At 30.6% G+C, this 21,378-nt stretch overlaps 1 protein-coding gene across 1 annotated transcript; it reads right to left on the bottom strand.

The window, feature by feature from the left end:
* Positions 1-655: 655 nt before the first annotated feature.
* LOC146540108 (uncharacterized) lies at positions 656-19,906 on the bottom strand. The gene is made up of 4 exons (XM_085207333.1): positions 19,548-19,906; positions 3,043-3,289; positions 2,559-2,723; positions 656-2,271 (listed from the first exon to the last, which is right to left on the bottom strand). The coding sequence occupies exons 1-4, from the start codon at positions 19,660-19,662 to the stop codon at positions 1,992-1,994; spliced, it is 807 nt and encodes a 268-aa protein (XP_085063459.1). The 5' UTR covers positions 19,663-19,906; the 3' UTR covers positions 656-1,991.
* Between the last annotated feature and the right edge of the window lie 1,472 nt (positions 19,907-21,378).

Here is a 21,378-nt window from a genome sequence, read left to right as displayed (position 1 = left end):
TCAATTGCATCGAGCGTGAAAATTGGTGATGACTGAAAATGAATGGAATTTGTGTGTAGTGAATGATAAACGTTGTATAGAAATTTACTTGATTTAAACGTTATTAACTGTGTGTATCATTTACACGATCGATTTTAAACGTAAATATAATATTTAATACTCAAAAGTAGCCTTAGTAGGTACTAATGTGTCCTGTTGCATTTTTATTTTTTCGTTCAGCTTCAGGCCGTATCCCGCATTGAGTGGGCAGAGGGAACCTAGTGTTAAAATACTCACTTCCCTACCTGTGAATTTTCTAGGTATTGCGTGTTAAGTGGAAAAACTTGTTACCAGAGCAAAAAAATGAAAATATTTATAAATAATAATTATTTATTTTCCCGAGTGCGAGTGGAACCACCAACCTTCACGTTTACAGTCACACGATTATGCCCCTGTGCCACGACGGCTTCGCTCAACTCTTGAGTTCCCGTCACTCAACTCTCCATGCCTCAGAAACTTGGTGGAAAGTGGGGAACGGATTAGGTTACGGTTAGGGAGGTGACTCCCTATACGCGGGAAACGTGTGTAGTTAAAAAAATTGTAAGTATACTTAAGGGAATATTTAACCAAACATAATGTTTAAAATTTATTTTTTTATTAAAGCATACAATTGTGTTTATGAAACCTTAACCTATAAATAATATACTAATATCCACTTTTTATTTTTCCTTACATTATAATATTTACATTGTATTTACATAATAATCAAATTAATATACAAATGAAGTGATCAAGAGAAAACTTACTATTTCGTAAATATCCATGATATTCATTTTTTAATCTAAAAATAATATAATTATCATATTGTATTTACTTTGTTTTGTTTATATTTTTTAAAATTTATTAATTTTTACGAAAATATTTTAGAAAACTTAAAAAATTAAACGTAGCGGGTCTCAATCTCGCACCTCTTGCACGCTATCACGGGTTCCAGTATCGTTACGTTAATATTAAAAGGTTTAAATTGTTAAACCTTATTATTGACATTATTTATTCTAAAAAAAATCTTATAATTATTGGTAACATTATTGAAACTAGTTGTATTAAATCGTAAGCCCACAAAAATAAATCAAATGATGAACGAAATGATGTGCAAATCTAAGTTTGTCAACTTTTGTAAATTATACTTCCCATTGACTATAATTCTCAAATAGGTACTAATCGGTAGGTACACGGAGTCCTCTATGGACGAGTCAAACTCGCACTTAATCGTTATTTAAATAAAAGTTTTACAATTATCAAAATATATTTCGAATACTTTAATAATAACAAAAAAATGTCAATTATCAAATAATTTATTAAAATAAATTTATTATGACTGACGTTTTAAAAAATATAAAGTATTTATAATATTATTAACATTTAAATTTTTATGGGTTGACTTTTATTAAGTAGGTTTAATATTTAATACAACTAAGTTATGCAACTTATAGATTAGTCTTTGTGTCCTTTTCTTAAAAACAACGAGGCAAGTGTATCTAGATTAGGTTAATATAATTAAGGTTATATTTGATAGACTTTACATTTTAGTAGACCCTATAATTAATGGTTTACTTTTAATAATTAAATACACAAATGACAATTATACAAAAAAAATTAAAATAATAAAACCTTTGCTTTTATTTACTCATCGAATATTATCACATAAAAACTAAATTCTAATTGATCCCAGAATCGATTTCATTCGGTTTGAAGTATCAAAATGAAAAAAATCGATTTACTTATACATTAATATATTCTCTAAAGCAGTGTGCTTCACCATCAATGCATTTCCAGTAAAAAAAAGTAATAAAAAAAAAAATAATTGAAAATCAAAATAAAAAAAATCTGTCAAATAATAAAAATCTATAAAAACGAAACTATTAATTATTTTACTAATCAATTATTATCACAATAAAAACGAAATTATATTCGATTCTAAATCCAATTTTATTTATTTAAAAAAAATGGATTTATTTAAACATCAATATGTTCTGTATAAGCCTCAAAGGGTCAGATTTGCAGAAAGTCCTGCCTCTAGGGCAACGGTACCTCCTGACACACATCGCGAAGCGTCTGTCACACTCACACAACCTTCCAGAACAGGAGTTAGACACTCTGTTTCTACTTTGATAGTTCTCTAGAGCACAATATGGTTCTCCGTTGAAGCATTTCCAGTAGTACGGTTGAAAGTAAACAGTGTTGACCGGACAGTATATGTTGTCGTAGCATTCGTCGTGTAAACGGCAACAGCTGGAAAAAAATATTTATTTATTTTTATGCAGAGTAAGAATTTTAAAGGTTTTTTAAAGGTTTTTCAGGAAGAAATTATGACAACAAATAAATTATCCTAGGGATTCGAACCCACAACCGTGTCGTAGTTAGTCACCACACCGCTGGGCAATGACGGACTCGTTAATTTCCTTTTAAAATGTCTTTATTTTATTAGTAGACATTATATCCACCAATATACTTTTCAATTAGACCTGCACTCTCTCTGTCATAATTAATAAGTATAAAAAGAGCAACTATATTCTTACTTGTCAATCCCATCAGTAGGTCTTCCAGAGCCCAGAAAGCCGCAGTAACACCCGTAGCCCTTATAGCTGATGGGGTCGCACCCAGTAGCGCACGTCAGCATGTTGTATAGATGAAAAACACCCCGCTTTCCACGATCCTTGCTCATTTTGCTTGGATCCATTGTTCTGGAATTTTGTTGTACAGTTTTAAAATAAATTATAAAGCAACAGAAATAAATAATAATGAAAAAATATATAAAAGAAGAATAGGTTAAAGTAAAAATATATTAAGACTGTTTTTCTTAAATTGTTGTGTCCATGATCTGATAGAAAAAAAATCTATATTGATTTTTTATTTCCTCACGCTCGTTACAAGGCAAAAGTCTCATGATTGAAAACCCAATGTCTCAAGAGTTCGGTGGAATATGAGGAACGGAATGTCTTAACCCTAGGTTCCCATGTTTCCCAAGCCTACCTAGCCTTGTATATTAATAAAAATACAAACCTTACACCTTTCATATAATCAGCCACCGGTATGGACTGTCTGAATGGGTCATGCGCGAAACCCACCAATAGGTCGTCAGGCTTGCTTGTTTCATACTTATCTATGAATTTGAACTCTTCTGTTCCTTTGGTTTCGGTGTGATTATTGTTATTAAGATTATATATATTAGGATTTTGCTTTACGTTCTGGAGCTGAGCGTAGTTGGTACTGTTGTAGATGTAGTCGTATGTTAGTGGTCGGGATATATCTGAAAAGAAAATGTAGGTATATATTTTTTTTTAAGTTCACGCTGTATCCCGAATATAACAGGTTAGGCAGAGGGAACTTTGAACGTAGTGATAAGACACTCCGTTACCCATTAAGACGCCTTGCTTCATTATCAGAGCGAGGAAATTAAAATAGTAAATATTTCAATACTTTATACATTTAAAAAAACGAGCAACTTTTTAACTTAGGTTTTTATCTAAAATGTGACTTATCTAAATCTTTAAAATTATAAAAAGTGTAATTTGGGAGTTATATTTTTGTAGTATCTCATATTTGATTTTAATAAGACGATTACACAATAAATCGAATATGTTAAATTAGTGTTAGTTAATGTCAAGCGAAAGTTGATTTGGGGATTACGCAAAAAACTCTTAAGATTAACTTTAATATCGAGATGGGAGCATGAAACGTCAGTCACGGATACTGGGACCGAAAGAAGTTGATCTTATCAGGTTGAAGTCAAGAGAGACCATAGCAATTACGACGTGTCAATCAATGATCGGAACTGGGTATAGAGACGAAGTCATTGGCACGAATGGTATGGAGTTCTGTAACCGAAATTAGCGCATGTCCAAATTAAAAGAACTAACTATCCATACATCTATAAGAATGTGTGCCTTTGGTTGGTGCCACCTCTTATAGGGCTCCACTTTTAAGTTAGAAAGTACGCATACCATCTTAACTACATATTAGACTAACAATCCTCAAAATGTCAGGCTCTGAGAACTTGGACTAAAATGTTTTAGTCACAATAACAAACCTAAAAGTAAAATCTATTTATACAACACTGCAATGCAACTCGCACATTTCTACCATTGCATACTCGTACACTATCCGTCCATCAAGCCCCTTTGTATACAATTAGTACGATTGTCTCTACACAACTAGTGCGTGAAATGCATTTATTTTTCAATACACTAAATAGCCCAGCTGTTTCAATGATCCCAGATATGCTAGAGCTAATGTGACCAGACGTCCCGTTTTGAATGGGACTGTCCTGTTTATAGCTTGTGTGGCCCGGTGTCCTGAAACATGGCATGACGTATAAATTTCCCGATTTTCGATATTTAGTTTAGTAGGTTTAATCATGTTTCTAACGTCACGTCGTCTAATGAAAATGGAATAGTCCACAAAAAATATAAATAGTAAAAAAAAATATATATTAAAACCGACATCCTGTTTTGAGCTGAACAAAGAATGGTCACGTTAGCTATAGCCTAATATCATTATTTTAATGCAATACAAAATAATATAAAAATGTTGTTACGTTATTTAAGAAGTGGTAATAGATGTTTTACAATATACTCCAAATGTTTCTACAATATTTAATTTAATTTACGCTACGCATTTTTATACTTCTTTTCTTTTATGATTCTTAATATTGTTTTGTGCATATTTACTCTGCTATGTGCTATACCAGAGTAGACAATGGAAAACTGAGAACCTAGCTAAGCCACTTCCGTACCCCAATTTTCGCCTAATTTTGGAGGTTACCAAACCGAGGTAATTAAAATATAAAATATTCTATTTCTTTGCACACTTGGGAATCGAACCCACGATCCATTCGGTTACAGTCTCACGCATGTGTCCCTGCGCCACGACTGGCCTCTATTTTAACACTCACGGAAGAAATAACGAGATTTTTTTTATGGCGTACATTATTTATTATTTTATAGAGACTATATAACAATTTATAGTAAATTATACTTCACTTGATTGATTGTGACCTTATGTGACATTAAAAAAACACATTGTATACTTTTTTCAATGAGGAAAAATTGAAATATAATAATACTTTTTATATTACTTATCCTTATAATTTTTTTTCACTATGTAAGACTAGAAAGTGCGTAAGAAATTATTTAAAATGAGCTCGTGGGGCGGCATAGTGTCTGGTTGTTAACGCGATGGTTATAGGTTCGAATTCCTCTCGGAGGAATAAATTATTGTTATTCTCCTGCTCAGATAAGAAAAAAACACGCGCCGTGGAGGTAGGCCACTCAACACATAATGTTTCAAAAATTGGAGGTGGGCGGGAAATGAAGCTAAAAAAAGTAATTATTTCACAAAATATCCTATACTGCAAGTGACTGGGGAAACATCCTGGTAATGAACCCGGTAGCTTTCTAAATAAGGGGGAAAATTGTTTTTTTCGATATTTCGTATTCTTCGTATCATATAACGTATTGTTTGTATTGTATCATAGAGGATGATCATCTCGCAACGTACAACTTGAACCAATCTTCGTGAGAAATACTTCACTTTATTAATTATCAAATGAACAATGAACAAATGGCAATTATTTTTGAAATTTATAGTATTTTTCTTTAAAAAATCTAGATTATATTCATTTAATAGCAATAACTAAACAAGCAATGCTTCCAGAATTATGTGGAAAACCGGATACGGTTTTAACACTAGGTTCCCTCTGCCTACACTGCTGTGAGCGGGATACAGCTTGAAGCTGATAAAAAATAAATAAAAATTGACATAATCTTAAATCTAATACTAAATTATGCAAATGATTTCGAAGCGTTCACGAGACAAGAATCAGTGTGTTAATGCGTGAGCGAATCACGGCTGTTATTTGAATATTGGAACAAGGAGTTATTAGGCAACTAAATCGTACTATTTATCTTTTTGATTCTGTTAGTATAGATGATTGAGGGTCTAATTCTCATCATCTCGGCGACACGTGGTGGGTTCGATCCCCGGTCATGGACTAGGGATGGAGGTTTGCTTATGATCTAACTTTACGTTTTATATAATATTAATTGCATTGCTTATTTCAAATTGTTTTTTTTTGTTTATTATAAAAAAAATCTATTGTCGTATATGTATATAGCTATAAGTGGGTATATTTATTATATTAATCTTAAATAATAATACAATGTTAGCTATTCTGTAAGAAATGCTCTTAATTAAAAATATTTTTATCCTTCAAATATTCTAGGACGGTAGGTATAAGAAGCTTTCCTAATTAACGTTGTTATATATAGGACATCTTTCTCATAATAATTCTATATTAGTTCCAATTATATGTTTTTATTAATACATGATCGACCTTATAATTCCACATACCAAAACATTTGCCCATCATTCGAATATAATTACGAAAGCACCTCATTATTACACATAGGCGACCTTGACTTATAGAACGAGATTTGTATTACAAGACGTTTTGAGATTATTTTTTGGAATGGTTAAACAACTATGGTTAATCGTTGGGAAACATTGACTCTACTATTTAATTTTAAATGTAAGGATTTTTCTACCTTTTGGACAGATATTCTTTTTTGTTTATTTATTTTGACATTTTATACTTTAGTAGTCTTTTATCATTGAATTGCTGGACTTAATAGATAATAAGTGTGAAATATAAAATTCTAAGTATAAAAGTGTTGCCCATTTAATAGGCCCGTAAAGCCTTTTTTAAAAGATGCTTGCTACTAATTGGAACTAATTAATAATTTATTATCTACTGTAAAGGATTAATAATAGAAGGCGTTATCTGCCAACCAGCTTTTAAAGGAAAACAAAAATATAGAATAACAGACTCTGAAAAACTTTAAAAAACTGAAGCTGAAGACTGTTTGGACCAATTAGTTAATCTCAGGAACTACTAGCATATTATAATGAATGTAATATACATATTATAAAAAAAAACTGATTTCGTCAGACAAAGATAGATTAAATCTCTTATTTCAAATCCCGAAACACAAAACACTTAAAAATTACATTTATTTTGCCCAGACCGACCGTGTCCATTATTACAGTTGTCCAGTATAAATACACAATGCTAATAGTAGCCTCATTAACAAACATTTACTAATTAAATATATATTTCAGCCTATACTGAGATCTAAGCAAGGACTTGTCTGTATGTAAATAAGCAACAATTATTTACTTATATTTAGTTTGTGTTTATTCACTACTTTATTCCAAACTTGACCTAGTCTTTTAGTGTGTCAATAGCCTATAGCTAAACTTAGTGTAAAGAAATCCTTTATGATTTATTTGTTCATTTTTCTTGCAATATTTTTATTAGTCTTACTGGGAAACTCGGCATGTTAGTCACAATAGCTTAAATATTTTTTCGTAAGATGCTTTAGGCGAATATATTATATTTATTTACAAGATAAAGGCAGGGGGAACCTGGGAATTTTGTGTTTATACGCTGTTTCTATTGAGGGCGTTGCGTGTTGAGTGGCGAAACTTAACGCCACGCTTTGCCTCGTTATCAGATCGAATGAATGAAAATATTAAGTGCTTTATTTCCTCGAGCGGGAATCGAACCCACAAGCTGTCACGTTTACACGCTTTTGTCCTCGCACCACAAATGACCTCAAAATGATAGTAGAATTAAAGAGAAATAAAGAAAAGCTCCGTCTACCAAAACATAATTTCTGTGATAAATAAAAAAAAACTCTAGTATTCACTTCGTTTATGTGCTGTCATACTTACTATATAATTATGAACGATTGAAATTCTTGTAAAAGTGGCATACGCAGTTCCGCGTAGCCGCGTTTATATTAATGGTGCTTTACTGACATTGTTTTTATTATATGTATATTATGAGGCTTTTTATAGGTATTCTTTCAGCTACAAGCAAGGAAACAATTATAAATTACTTAATGTCACTAATATCTAATTGGTAATCGAATCTAAAGTTATCGCGTTTGCTACTGCATACACTGTTTCATGTGCCATCGGCGTGTCTCTCTTTTGCACTAATTAAAATGCTCATTTTATTTTAAAAATTTATATAAATACTTTTATTTTTATGATAATAATAGTTTTGTATGTAAACACAAGGAGCACAGGCCGCCCTCCAACCAGGTGGACCGACGACCTTAAAAAGACAGCGGGAATCCGCTGGATTCAAAGGGCGCAGGACCGGACGGAGTGGCGAGAATTAGGGGAGGCCTATGTCCAACAGTGGACGTTGAAAGGCTGATGGATGGATGGATGTAAACTGACGTAAATTTAAAAAGTCTGTTTGTACATTAAATATTTTTACGAATAAAATATTGGGGGTAATATAAAATTAATAATCGAATACGAATCTATAATTTTTCGAATTATTGTCTGCTGTCTGTTTGTCTTTGCGTACACTTAGATCTTCTGAACTACTACACGGAGGATTTGAAGATTTCGAAAGTTTCGGGACTCTTTTAGTTGTAAAGCAATCTGACATAGGCAGGATCTAAGCTATATTTGATATTGAAGACTTAACCTGATATAGAAAACACAGTGGCCCAGCTAAACTATAAGAAATAGTAAAAAGCGTCCTTAACAAAAGTAACATTGCATTGAAATATAAAAAAAGAAGGTTGAATCTGAGGAACGACACTAACAGTCCAGCTATTATATTAAATAATGAATTGCTAAATAAAATTGATGTAAGTGTCTGTTTGCTTTTTCAAAATACGATTTTTTTTGCAAGGAAAATCAGTCTAGCAGGATCTAGTTTTAACATAAATATATGTACATGTATTAAATAATGCGATTTTTGTATAAATTAATATACCAATATATAATCATTATTGTCTAAAATAAAATTAAAATCAAGATAAAATCGTATGCAAATGAACCCGCACCTCAACCACTTTCATTAGTTTTCGTCAGGTCACTTAGCCTTTATAACGAAATTGTAAGTTTTAACTTTCTCTTATAAAGTAGTTCTTGTTACGCTTTTTGTATTGTTTTCTGGTTCATGGTATATTTGGGCAAAAAAGTAGTTCCATTTTTGATTATATAATTTTTTACTTTTATTTTGTTGTGCCCAAATTGTTGTTAAAAAATCTTTTTTTTAAATTTAAATCACCAAATAAACCTTCTCTAAAATACAAATTTAGTACTAAAGTTCTATGTATTTATTTTTTTATTTTTGTGATTATTATGACAAAAAACATATGAATAATGAGCCAGAAAGAACGCCAGAAATGGAAACGTAAAACATTTGATAAACATGAGTAGGAATCGAACCCACAACCGTTGCACTAACAGTCAGTATAGAAATAAAAAAAATATTTGAATATATAATAATATAATAACCGTTAAGAAATAACAACATTTTGTGAAAAGTAAATTCCTTACTCAGCATTTTATACCGGTATATTGCGATGATACAACATAATATGGAACTGGTAGAGCCTTGCCACTAGATGCAAGTGCAGATTTCGATGTTTGATATCTCTACATATTTGTGAGATTTTGGTTCTTATTATTGTTATGTGATTTTTAATAGTTTTTAAATTCTACAACATTACACTAGTTTTTGCTTTTTTTATACTTTCTACAGAATTTTGGTGAATGTTGCGGTGTTTATCTTAACCGCAGTTTAAAATTTAACTTGATTATGACAAAAAATATTTGAACTTGGCGAGACTTGAGTTCGATGATTAAAAAAAAATGGGTAGGCAGAGGGGGGAGATAGGGGAGGTAGGGTAAAGATATTCGATTTTCCAATTTCAGTCAAATTTTCGAAAAATTGCGTGTATACCGGCATACATTTTTATTTAGTCAAGCACTATTGGCTTCACCATAGACCTTGTTACCAGAGATAGGAATAAAATATAACTTAATTCAACAAGTGAGAATAGAACCTACAACTCCATCCGTTTTACAATCGAACATTGTACCGTTGGGCCGCACGGTCCCATCTATAGTGCATAATTTAAAGTACTTTGATATATCTTCTAGTTATAGTATTATTAGTAGAGCACGAGCAGTTTTTTTATTTATGACGAAAAGAACGATGAAGTTCATGAACTCAGAAATATTTAAGAAACATTATTGCATGTAGTTTTGATGAAGGAAAAAGTTAAAAAGGGCCATTGCAAGTATTTTGGTCATAAAAGTAAGCCGTCTCAGACTTGGTCCGGCTTCTTTTCACGAATCACGCCTACCGGTTCGTTGGTTGTTGAATAAGGTCAAACATTTTATCTTTAGCTATAATGTTAATCTTAATATAAATTCGAACTTTATTTTAGTTTGAAATAACAAATAAGAGTATAGATATATCTTCGAGATAGACAAAGAGAAACTTAAATCTTTTACAAATTTATTAAAGTTAATAAAGAATACATGACTTATTTAGATCAGTGCCAGTAAGCATGAGTATGCCTTTTCTCTAAGACACTCCAACAACTCTCCGCCTAATTTTCGAGACATTTTCTTTTGAATGGCAGAACTTACCGTTGCACTTAGTATATCAAGGCAGTAAGGATTTTCGAATGAGAATCGAACGGTGTACAACCAAAAACTATTATTAAAAACCAGTATTTAAGAAACTGTTAAAAAATCGAACTGTAATGATAATTTATCAAAAAATTACGTCACTATGCACAAAAGCTGTATGTCGATCGTTAAAGCTTCTCAGCAGCTTTAATGACTTCGAAGATGAATAAACGCACACTCTATACTCATTTGTAATGACCAAGGTTATTGGAGGATTGTCTTGACAAATTGTAAGCATTCCATAATAACGGCTATTATGTGAGAATGGATTAAGGTAATTTTATTGTTTCTATATATGTATATACAATATATGTATATAATATTTGATTTAATAAATTTGATATTTTATAGCACGGGAGTCAGAGGGAGCCTGGGAAGCTAGGGTTTACTCCATTTCCATTAATACACTTCTGTTGCCCACAGATTTTTTTCATAATTATTTTTTTGAAATTTTGCTTGTGTTGGTATTTTAATGATTTTTAGGGTCGAATTATAGTTTACAACTTAGCACCTACGTTGAAGGTTTTTGCAAATCTATTAAAACATCAATACACAATTATCAAAGACGTTATGTCCAGTACAATAATTACCTACTTGGAATTTGTTAGTTAATATAAAACCTCTGACATTGTACATGTCATACTTTGTATAATATATATATTCTTATTTTTGTAGTAAAGTGTCTAAACACTGACTATGACTGTGGGTGAAATATTGAAACTCCCCCTACATATTCAAATATATATAATAATTATTTAATAATTTTATTAAGGTTACGTCTTAAAGAAATGTTACAAATCTGGTATGGTGATTTTGAAAGTAGAAAATACAATAAATACTATAACCACTCATGGTACACGTAAGAGACGTAGATGTTTCTGTTTCCACCGCAATTTGGATCACTCCGTTATACATTCCGCGTAATCTTCGCTTTTGTCTTGTTTCCAGAGCAAGGAAAGGAGAATAACTCATTAAACCCGAGTCATATAATGGAGAATGGAGTGTTACAACACCTTTTCTTCCTTACTATTACTTTTACAATTTGATGGTACACCATGGAATTTGTAAATAGGTATACTTATTGCCTACAGATATTTAACAGGCTTAAGAAATAATATTTTTAAGAGCATGATCAAATATTATTAATATGATATAACTCTTTGTCTAAATTATTATTAAATCATAATTATCATACATAATTAGTATTATCATGATCGATATATGAAATATTAATTGATATTAAACCTAACAAAGGTTAGTAGGTATGTTGTAATTACACGTCAAACACGCAATCTCGTGTGAATCAATCACGTGTTGTTTATTTCCTGAAATACTTAGGTTAGGTTCAGTCTTAAGATATATCTTTGCGATATAATTTTTGTATTTAGTTCTCTTTATAGTTTATTATTTTACAAAGCAGCTAATATTTAGTATATCCTTGACATTATTGTATAAGTGTATACCTTCAGATGACTATATTTGTGCGTGTTAAGTATGATTTAATTATTCTAGGACATACCATCTTTGGCAAAAAAACGATATAACAATATGATTTAGGTGTAATTTTTGTCTTGACCCTAATAAAAATTTAAAACGTTACATTGTAAATTAGAAACAAATTTTGATGTTTTTATTGTATAAATATTGAATAAATACAGAGAGAGGTACATAATGTAAATTTTGATAGCTCTATAGACATAATATGGTCCATCTGCATTTTTTCCATACCATTGAATTTTTTAACATTTTTAAATTGAATTTCATACAAAATGAGTGCACATTGCCCCCAAACTTGAGTTTGTCAACTTTTATAAGTTGTATAAGTTGTCCCGTTGACCTACAATCCAGAAATTGGTACTATGGACTATTATATAAAAAGTATTCGAAGACTTACGAGTTGAAATTCAAAATCTCATGTTTAAAAGAAATAAATAAATATACGTAAGTAATATAGTACCTAAATGAGTCATTTTTCTATCTTCACACACAATCAGTTGTATTCAGATAGAACGTAGGGTCAAGCATCAACGTAACGTGTAATTATAGTAGCAAATGACAATGTGATACCATCATAGTATATTAGTGATTACCGGACTCAACGGGTTTGGGGGCGGTGGGTTCGAATCCTGTAAGTAAAATTTGTATTTCTAATGTAGGTTTGTATTTCACGAATAAATCATATTATTATAAATTAGATTGTTCTAATTTCTGTTGTTAATTTTATGACTAAATTATTTCTGTCTACTGTGCGTGACGCGTGAGTAAATAAAGAGACATACAAAATGTTAATTAATAAAATTATAGTCTCATAAATTTCTTATTACTAATAGGTACTTTTAATAATAATATCTAATAACGTAAGTCATTAATTAAAATTGATAAAATGTTATTTTACACTATCTTTTATTAAAATAGAATATATTTTATTTAAATAGGCTTTTCAATTTCAAGCTAAGTAATATACTTAATTAATTGAAATAACTTCAGAAATTATTTATGAAGATATCGTGGCGCACGTTCAGAAACGTACAAGCCGGACAGTTAGGGGTTCAATCCCTACTCGGGGAAGTAAATATTTAATATTATCATTCCCTTGATCTGCTAACGGTAATGGAATTCGGCGGAAAGTAGAGATCGGAAGTGTCTTATTAGAAAATGCAGTGTTTCAACACTAAGTTGTAAGTTCCTAGGGTCCTCCTAAAAATGTTATAATTATGTAAGTTTCTGTAATATTATCTAACTGTGAACAGAGTGGAAGGTCCCATAAAAGGAGCGCAGATACTTCCAACTTGTATAATAATTTGATAGTAGATACCTATTGAATATAATACCGTAAAGCTTACGGAATTCGCAAAACCCTTGTTGGATGACCTACAAAGGAGAATTAATTTTTAAATTACAGTAAGCTAATAACTTTTAACAAAAAAATATATTTTCTAAAATTTCCAAAAAAAATATAATATTTTTATAAAATTAGATATTCAGCAAATGGAATAATAAACTAATTTGCTATCTGAGCGAACAAATAGGTGATTAATTAAAATATTGTGTACGTATTAGATCGTGAGAATTTTAACGTAGAATTCAGTAGTGGATCTTAAGAAATGTATTACAAAAATTATAATTTAGTAATATTCGTATCTTATTATAGATGTTTCAAAATTGTTTCTTTATTACGAGGTGTTTGTTTAAAGATTGTAATAAAAACAATTGTTTTAACAAAATGTGGGAAATAAAAAAAGAGATATAAAATGCTACCATGAGTTTTTCTTAAAAAGATTTTTATAAAAATTAATCAGAATGGAATGTGAATATGCAACATTTACTGTCTGTTAGATATTTAGATATTTATTTAGGGTACATTATATTTTTACTCCATATATAACAGAATAAGCAGAGGAACACATTTTTAAAAGATTATTCCACACTTAGGAAAAAAATACTTATTTAGAAAACGGATAAAAATTTGAACCTGCGTCTTTTGGTGACGGTTGGCCAGTTGCCAAGAGGCGCGGATTCAAATTCCGCTACGTTCAAATTATTATAAGATTTCAAAATAAGAGGAATCATAGTTCTAGAATATATTAGGCCTACTTTAAATTAAATTCTGTGTAATTTCTTAATTTATTATCCAATATTTTTTAAACGTGATTTATGCTAATTGCTATTAAAATATGGTGACACTGACCTCAACGAAAAATAACTATCATCAATGGACAATTAAACAAATAATATAATAAATACAATAAATAAAAAAGGTGTTTAAATAGCGTTTAATAGAAAAAAAAATGTATAAGATATAAATAAAGATCAAGTTCATTAAAATTGTTATGCATTGGTAAGATTATAATTATGCAATACTACCGTTACAGACGTTACGAGGTGTTCGCGGACCGATGATATTTTTTAACCGACTTTCAAAATTCTGGTTCATGTTTACTGGTTTACATACCTACTTAGTCAGTTTTGTGTTGCGCTTTACTTTGAAATCGTTTTTATTTAAAAACTCATAAAACATACGCATAAGTAGTAATATATCATCGTCGTGACTCAACGTCTGATTGTAATGACGATTGTGGGTTCAATTCTCACTCAGGGGACAAAAAATCTATATTATTGTCCTTCCTTAGCTTTCTCTCGAAGCTGAGGAGAGCTACCAAATTATGCTATTCCTTATTCTCTGATCATTAAGGGTCGTAGTGTGGGTGTCTAGCTAAGGCCGGGGTATGGTAGGTACTAGTTTTAAATAAAAAATATTACAAGAAGTGTAAATAATACTTACTAGAAAAATATTAGATACACAAATGAATAAATAAAACGTAAAAGCGATTTTTATAAACAATCGATTGGAAAAAAGACTGGATTGTATTATGTAATGGTTTAATAAGAAACCATTGTTTATAGTGGATAAAAATGACGACAAATAATTCTTTTGAGATTACCTTCACTTTTTCCGAACGACTACGATGACCATTTACGTTCGTCAATACATACCTACGTATGTATTTAGAATTCCGACTTAAAAAAATAGCTATTATTATTTTTGTTGGGAATCTGGGGAATTTGTTAGATTTAAAAAAGAAATAATAAAAAATTAATAGTAAACATTTATGAATGGATAAGATCTAGTTCATGGTTCTAAATATATAACTATGAAAAACTATTTGCAACAGTTTTTTACGATATTTGGTACAAGCACGAGCCATATAATAATTGCATTATCGTGACAACAAAATACTATAAAATATCTGAAACTATGATATTAAGATTGATATAACGTAAAATACGTGAAAATACGTTTAACGTTAAAATACGTTTGGTTGATCCCGCTAATCTCAGGAACTACTCTTTTGAATTGATAGAATGTAAGAGTGTGTTATAAGCCATGTTCAACTCTTAGTTATTTCTATTTAACCATGGGTGCGAGTAAAGAAATTCTTTTTCTTTCACAGTTTTACCCCTGTATCCCGCATGTAGCAGGATAGGCAGAGGGAACCTAGTGCTAAAACACTCCATTCCCCAGTTTGTACCGATTTCTGGAGGCATGGCGTGTTGATTGGCGGAATTCAATGCCGCGTTTTTGACACCAGAGCGAAGACATGAAATATTTATTTCCTCAAGGGGGAATCGAACTTGTAATCTGTCACGCTTGTACCTTTGCTCAACGACTGGCGAAAAAAATTGATATAAAAAGGATTATACTGAATCCGAAGAGCCCTTGAGCATTATTTACTTTTCCGCTCACGTTGGTACAAAGGACATATAAGGCCATTATGCATAATAAATACATGCGGAGTAATAAAATGTTGATCGATTATCACACAATTGCAATTTAAACTACTTTATTATACGTTTTATATAGGAATTCTCTTTAGACACCCAGAGATATATACCTAGGAAAATATTTATATTTATTTATTATTATTATATTAATTTTTTTCAATTAGATAGTATGTGCATAATAAAAGCTCGTAAGAACCACAACAAACAATCTGAATTGTAACAACAATTTCGTCTCCTGTACATTTAAGGGTAGGTGTCGTACGACTCCTAACACCTAGACAAATAAACATTTTTAATAATTATATCTAAATAATTATTAGATATAATAATTTTTTTTTTTAATTAAAAATTTTCCACATTTCATAAGCTCATTTTCATTTTCAATAACCTAATACATGGAAAACACAATATCGGTTTAGTAACAATAAAAAGCCTTATAGGATTGCTAATAATTATATAACGAAATAACATTAGACAATGTCGAAATACCCTCTCGTAATAGTCAATCCATATAATAGGTCTATTGGCAAGCATGAATCGGACTTTTGACATTTACGAAAGAATTTCATTATTGTTGAATTACAATGTAAATATTATTATAGCTTAATTATTTATTGCAAAGGAAGGTAGTGTCACGGACACGGTCACTACCTTCTACTTTTATTTTATAACAGTGTTCCGCTCGCAGCTGTACCTGCTTGGACTAAACTTATACGCTAAACTAATGCACAGACGACTCTAATGTATTTAAAATATATATTGACTATTTTACGTCTTAAAGTAAAAATAAAGTTGCAAATAACGACTATTATATGATAAATTAATTTTTAACGAAAAGAAAAACCGACTGAAAAATAATTTTACAAAGGTTTTATAATTTTGAAGTCGGTGCCAAGTAAAACAAACAGGCTTAGTAATTAGATATTGTAGTAAAGGTGTTGTAGCAGTAGTTTGACACCGACTTCAAAATTATAAAATCTTTGTAAAATTATTTTTCACTTTTTAGTTCGTTGTTAGAAGTCGGTTTTTGTTTTTGTTAAAAGTTAATTTATTTTATGGTTTTAAGTGATGGGTACATCTTAAAATGATGCTTCTTAAACGAGTGGTGATGGTGGTGGTAGTGGTTCTCAACGAGTGGTTGTGATGGTCCTATGTAAAAATTCATTTAATTAGGTATTATTTTTGTGCAAAGTTACATTTTGGTATATTAACAAGAACATACATAAAAAGTATTCGGGCGAATTGGGAATCTCCCTTGTTTGAAGTTGGTTGAAAATGAGAACATCCTCTTTTTTGAGGTTGGTTGAAAAGAAATGCAACCATCAGGAATTTCACTTCTGACATCAATTTAAAAAGTTTTTGGTTGTAACTATTACAGTATAATAAATTTTTTACCAAAAAAACAAACTTTCTCAATTTTCTCCGGATTCCATAATCGAAACCTAACCAAACTTTCACCAAATTATCCTTGAAGTGTATCCTTTTAAATAAAAAAAGAATCATCAAAATCGGTTGGCGCGACATTGAGTTATTCGGCTATTAGTCGCGCACATGCCTAATGCAAATTTAAGACTTATGTGATTTTCTCATGGATACCATTGTCAGACATGGACCAAAAAACAATGGGACTATTCAGGAAGCTATACCTTTCAAATAAAAAAAAATATCAAATTCGGTTCACCCAGTTAAAAGTTATGAGGTAACAAACATTAAAAAAAAAAAAAAATACAGTCGAATTGATAACCTCTTTTTCTTACAGAAGTCGGTTAATAATAATATATTACGTCTCTAAATGACTTCAAAAATAGAAAGGATTGTTGATATACGAGTATAATCTCATATTATCTCTATAACATTATATCTATCCAATATAATATTGGTTATGCATAAATATATGAACGAAATTGAGACGAATCGATTGATGATATGTATTTAGCTTGCTCTTGCATACATAGCTCTTGCATACATACTGCTAAACACATCATCCTCTTTTGATATTGCAGTCGAGTAATCGAACTACGAGCATTAAGCAGTAGTTTGTTATATTAAAATGAAGAAAAAAATATATAGAGTAAGTTCATTTTAATTATAAATAAAAAATAAAAACAGCTTCACGCTGTATCCCGCACACAGCAGGGTAGCCAGAGGGCAGGCAGGGTAGGTACACTAGGTTAGTGTTAAGATACTCCGTTCCCCACATTCGGTCATCTATATATATAAAATCGAAAGGTCACTCACTCATCACGAAATCTCAGAAACTACAAGTGCTAGGAATCTCAAATTTGGCATAGGAGTTACTTATAGGACGTAGGTGCTCGCTAAGACGGGAATTTGCAATATTCGACTTCTAAGGGGATGTTTTTGGGGTCGAAAGTTTGTATGAAACTTCGTTGCTACAAATGCTACGAGTCTCAAATTTTGCATAAACGTCACTAGGACGTAGTCATGGAGACAGAAATTAATAATAACACAGTTCACGCGGGTGTAACCGCGAGCGGGCCGCTAGTCATCATATAAAAATAATAATTAATCACAATAATCACTTATTGGACAAATTATAGAACTTGTCTCATAAGGATATGCCCTTAATAGTTCGTATGTACACTGATAGTATGTCAATTTACGTCAACACCATATATTTTCTGAACGTGTTTTTTTTTATAATGCATAAAGAAAAGCATACCCGGATGCGGATATTAGTATTTTTATCGAAGGTTGGTATGAACTGATAGATGTCTTCCTAAGCACCTATTATAATAAATGTTAATAGAGACTATCGTAGTGTATGTAGGGGAAATTAATTAATTTTCATTTCCTCGTTCTGGGTACAGTTCTTCCACTCAACACGCAGGAGTGTCTTAATACAAGGTTCCCTATGCCTACCCTGCTGTATTCAGAAAAAATGGTTATGCTACAGAAGCAAGACGAATATATAGTACAGTGTATAGTATAGTGGTAGTGTTATTATTTATATTTTTTTGCATATTACTTTAATTGCACTGAACACAACTCTGTAAACACAGATAGATTAACAAAGGTACTCCTACTGACATATATATTTTTTTATTCCTGTTAGGATTAAACGAATTATAAAATAAAGATTAATTTTTATATAATAATAAAATGTGTAAATGTAAAATTATGCTAATTCTATACCGTCTGTAATGCAAACATTCTTTACACAATGTAGTAATGTTAAGACACTCTACTATCCGAGTTTATTGAAATGTTGCGTGGTGGGTGACTGAACTTAACCAACCAGGTTTCGACCAGAAAAGAGAAATATCATGGAAGGAATTATTAAAAAGAAATAGATCATATACCCCATGCACATACATGCATGTGCTAGTTCCACATAAAACCGTGTGAAACAGTAATTGTCAATACATTACGAGACTTACCGCGGCGTGGCGATCGCACGACATTGATTATGTATAGTGATATAATAACTTATGTAATGCCAAATTGTTCGCCAATTAAATTTCTCTTAATTTTATTCCATTTTTATGATTATTCTAGATGTTCCATTTTTTTTCCTTACATTTATTATGTAAATTATATTCAGCTTTATGATATAATTGCCTTTCTTTGGTATAATTTTTAGTTATTTTATTTTATTTTTGTAATAATTTATTATGAGCAAACAATTAAATTTAATATTAAATTTGTATAGATTTTAAGTTTAAAAATCTTTTAGTAATAAATCTTCTTACCTTTGTCACATAAAACTGGCACATAAGTCAATATCAAACCCGCATAAACTGTTTTTAAAGTCGTTAATTTTATATACATACACCATTTAGTCCTTTTATTTGTTTCATACTCCATTTTGTTTTTCTCTTGTTAAAAATGTCGTTCGAAAATATATCACTGCGTTTTATTTAACAAAAAATATTATTATTTATAACCATTTTATCTTTTTAAAAATGTTTTTTATTTCCTTTTAAATATTATTTATTTGTTATTGATTTATTTGTAAACACAGATTATAATTAAAAAATTTCACAAAAATTGGCGCGTAAAAAAAAGCGCGGGCAGACGCGCGACGCATGCGCGTCGTCCATGTGGTTGTTAAACAGTGAAGCACAGATCTCTCGTTATACAGCCTTTTTAATTAATTACATACTACACAGCATTACTTTGCATAATTCTACAATAACATTTTATAAGTTTAATTTTTATATTAACTTTACTATATTAGACTGAACCGTAGTAATTTATAGAGTAAGTATATTATGTAGTATTAAACTTTCGCTTAAAAGTAAAATATAAGAGTTTTAAAAAATATATTAAATACAGTCTTATTATAATATCATTTATAACATATTATCACAACCAATATTAATAGAATAATAAAAGAAATAAACATAATTTTTAGAGCTATTATTTAAGCAAAAAGTGTTATATATTTCTTTTATTTTTAATTAAATATAAAGAGTATATTAATATAAAAAATATTTTCGTCTGTCCATTATATTATACATTTTTGAGATCATTCACATATTGTTTTTAAATTGGAATCCGGAATTGAACCGGCGCTTTGTATACGTTCCATGAGATAATTTTGCAAGATTAGTAATTATAACTGGGCCAATACTGAATGTTGTATTGTGAAAGAACGATAGCCGATGTTGGTATAATACAAAAAATAATGCAACAGTATTTTATACATCAGTGATAAAGACATTTTATTGTGTTTTTTATTGAATTTTCATTAATACAGGCCATAACCCGGTGTAATAAAGTAAAATGACAAAATTTGAGATTTGTATGAGAAATAAGTATTGTCAGAAAAATATACAGATTTTTTTTTATATTTACTTTTGATGCCATTAATTAGTATGAGGACATCATGGCGCAGTGGCAGAAGTGTGTGAACGTGAGGGTTGTGAGCTCAGTCTCCACTCGAGGGAATCAATTATTATTTCTTATTTACGTATTTTACTTACATTACCCGTATAACTTTTATTAAAAAGTATAATATAATTTTTAAGTAATAATAAGTATTAAGAAAATTAAGAAATAGTAAACAAAACTTTGTATAATATTCATATTACAATGGTCTCTGTTCTCGGTGTGGTCTCTCATGGGGCTAAGAGAGTGAAGGAGTAGAGAGCGTTTGTATGTAGCGCACGCTCGTGCTGCATTATATTCTTTGTCAAAATATTACCTAAGTACATATGTTATATTTAATTAATATTAATGTCTAATGAAAGTTTTGAAGTAATATCCACCATTACTATATTAGTGTATGTATTTGTTTTAAGAAAAACACAATTACTAAGAATACATTGAAATTTCACCCACAGAAGGATATTTGTATAAAACAATAAAAATAAGTAAAAGTTAATTTATTGCATCGCATTGCGGCATCTAGGGTTTGAATCCGGTGTGGCTCCCAGCCCGCGAGATGACCGCAAACCTGGGTTCGAGTCCCGCAGAGGACGCCCTTGTCACCTTCACACCATCACATGTATATTTTCAGGGACAAATTACCCTCTTTTTTATCTAACTGACGTCGTTGTAAGACCAAGAGCGCTAACA

Source organism: Heliconius melpomene, chromosome 3 (genome assembly GCF_056956725.1).
Source record: "Heliconius melpomene rosina isolate 202511_hmr_F chromosome 3, ASM5695672v1, whole genome shotgun sequence".
Lineage (NCBI taxonomy): Eukaryota > Metazoa > Arthropoda > Insecta > Lepidoptera > Nymphalidae > Heliconius > Heliconius melpomene.
The sequence above is the reverse complement of the archived record's forward strand: the minus strand, read 5'-3'. Positions and strand labels throughout refer to the sequence as shown.

Excerpts from the sequence above, each read along its gene's own strand:
- LOC146540108 (XM_085207333.1), bottom strand. The coding sequence starts at position 19,662 with ATGGAGTATGAAACAAATAAAAGGACTAAATGGTGTATGTATATAAAA. Across the intron at positions 2,724-3,042 it reads GATTATATGAAAGGTGTAAG|AACAATGGATCCAAGCAAAA; the intron begins GTTTGTATTTTT and ends ACAAAATTCCAG. Across the intron at positions 2,272-2,558 it reads CCTACTGATGGGATTGACAA|CTGTTGCCGTTTACACGACG; the intron begins GTAAGAATATAG and ends ATTTTTTTCCAG.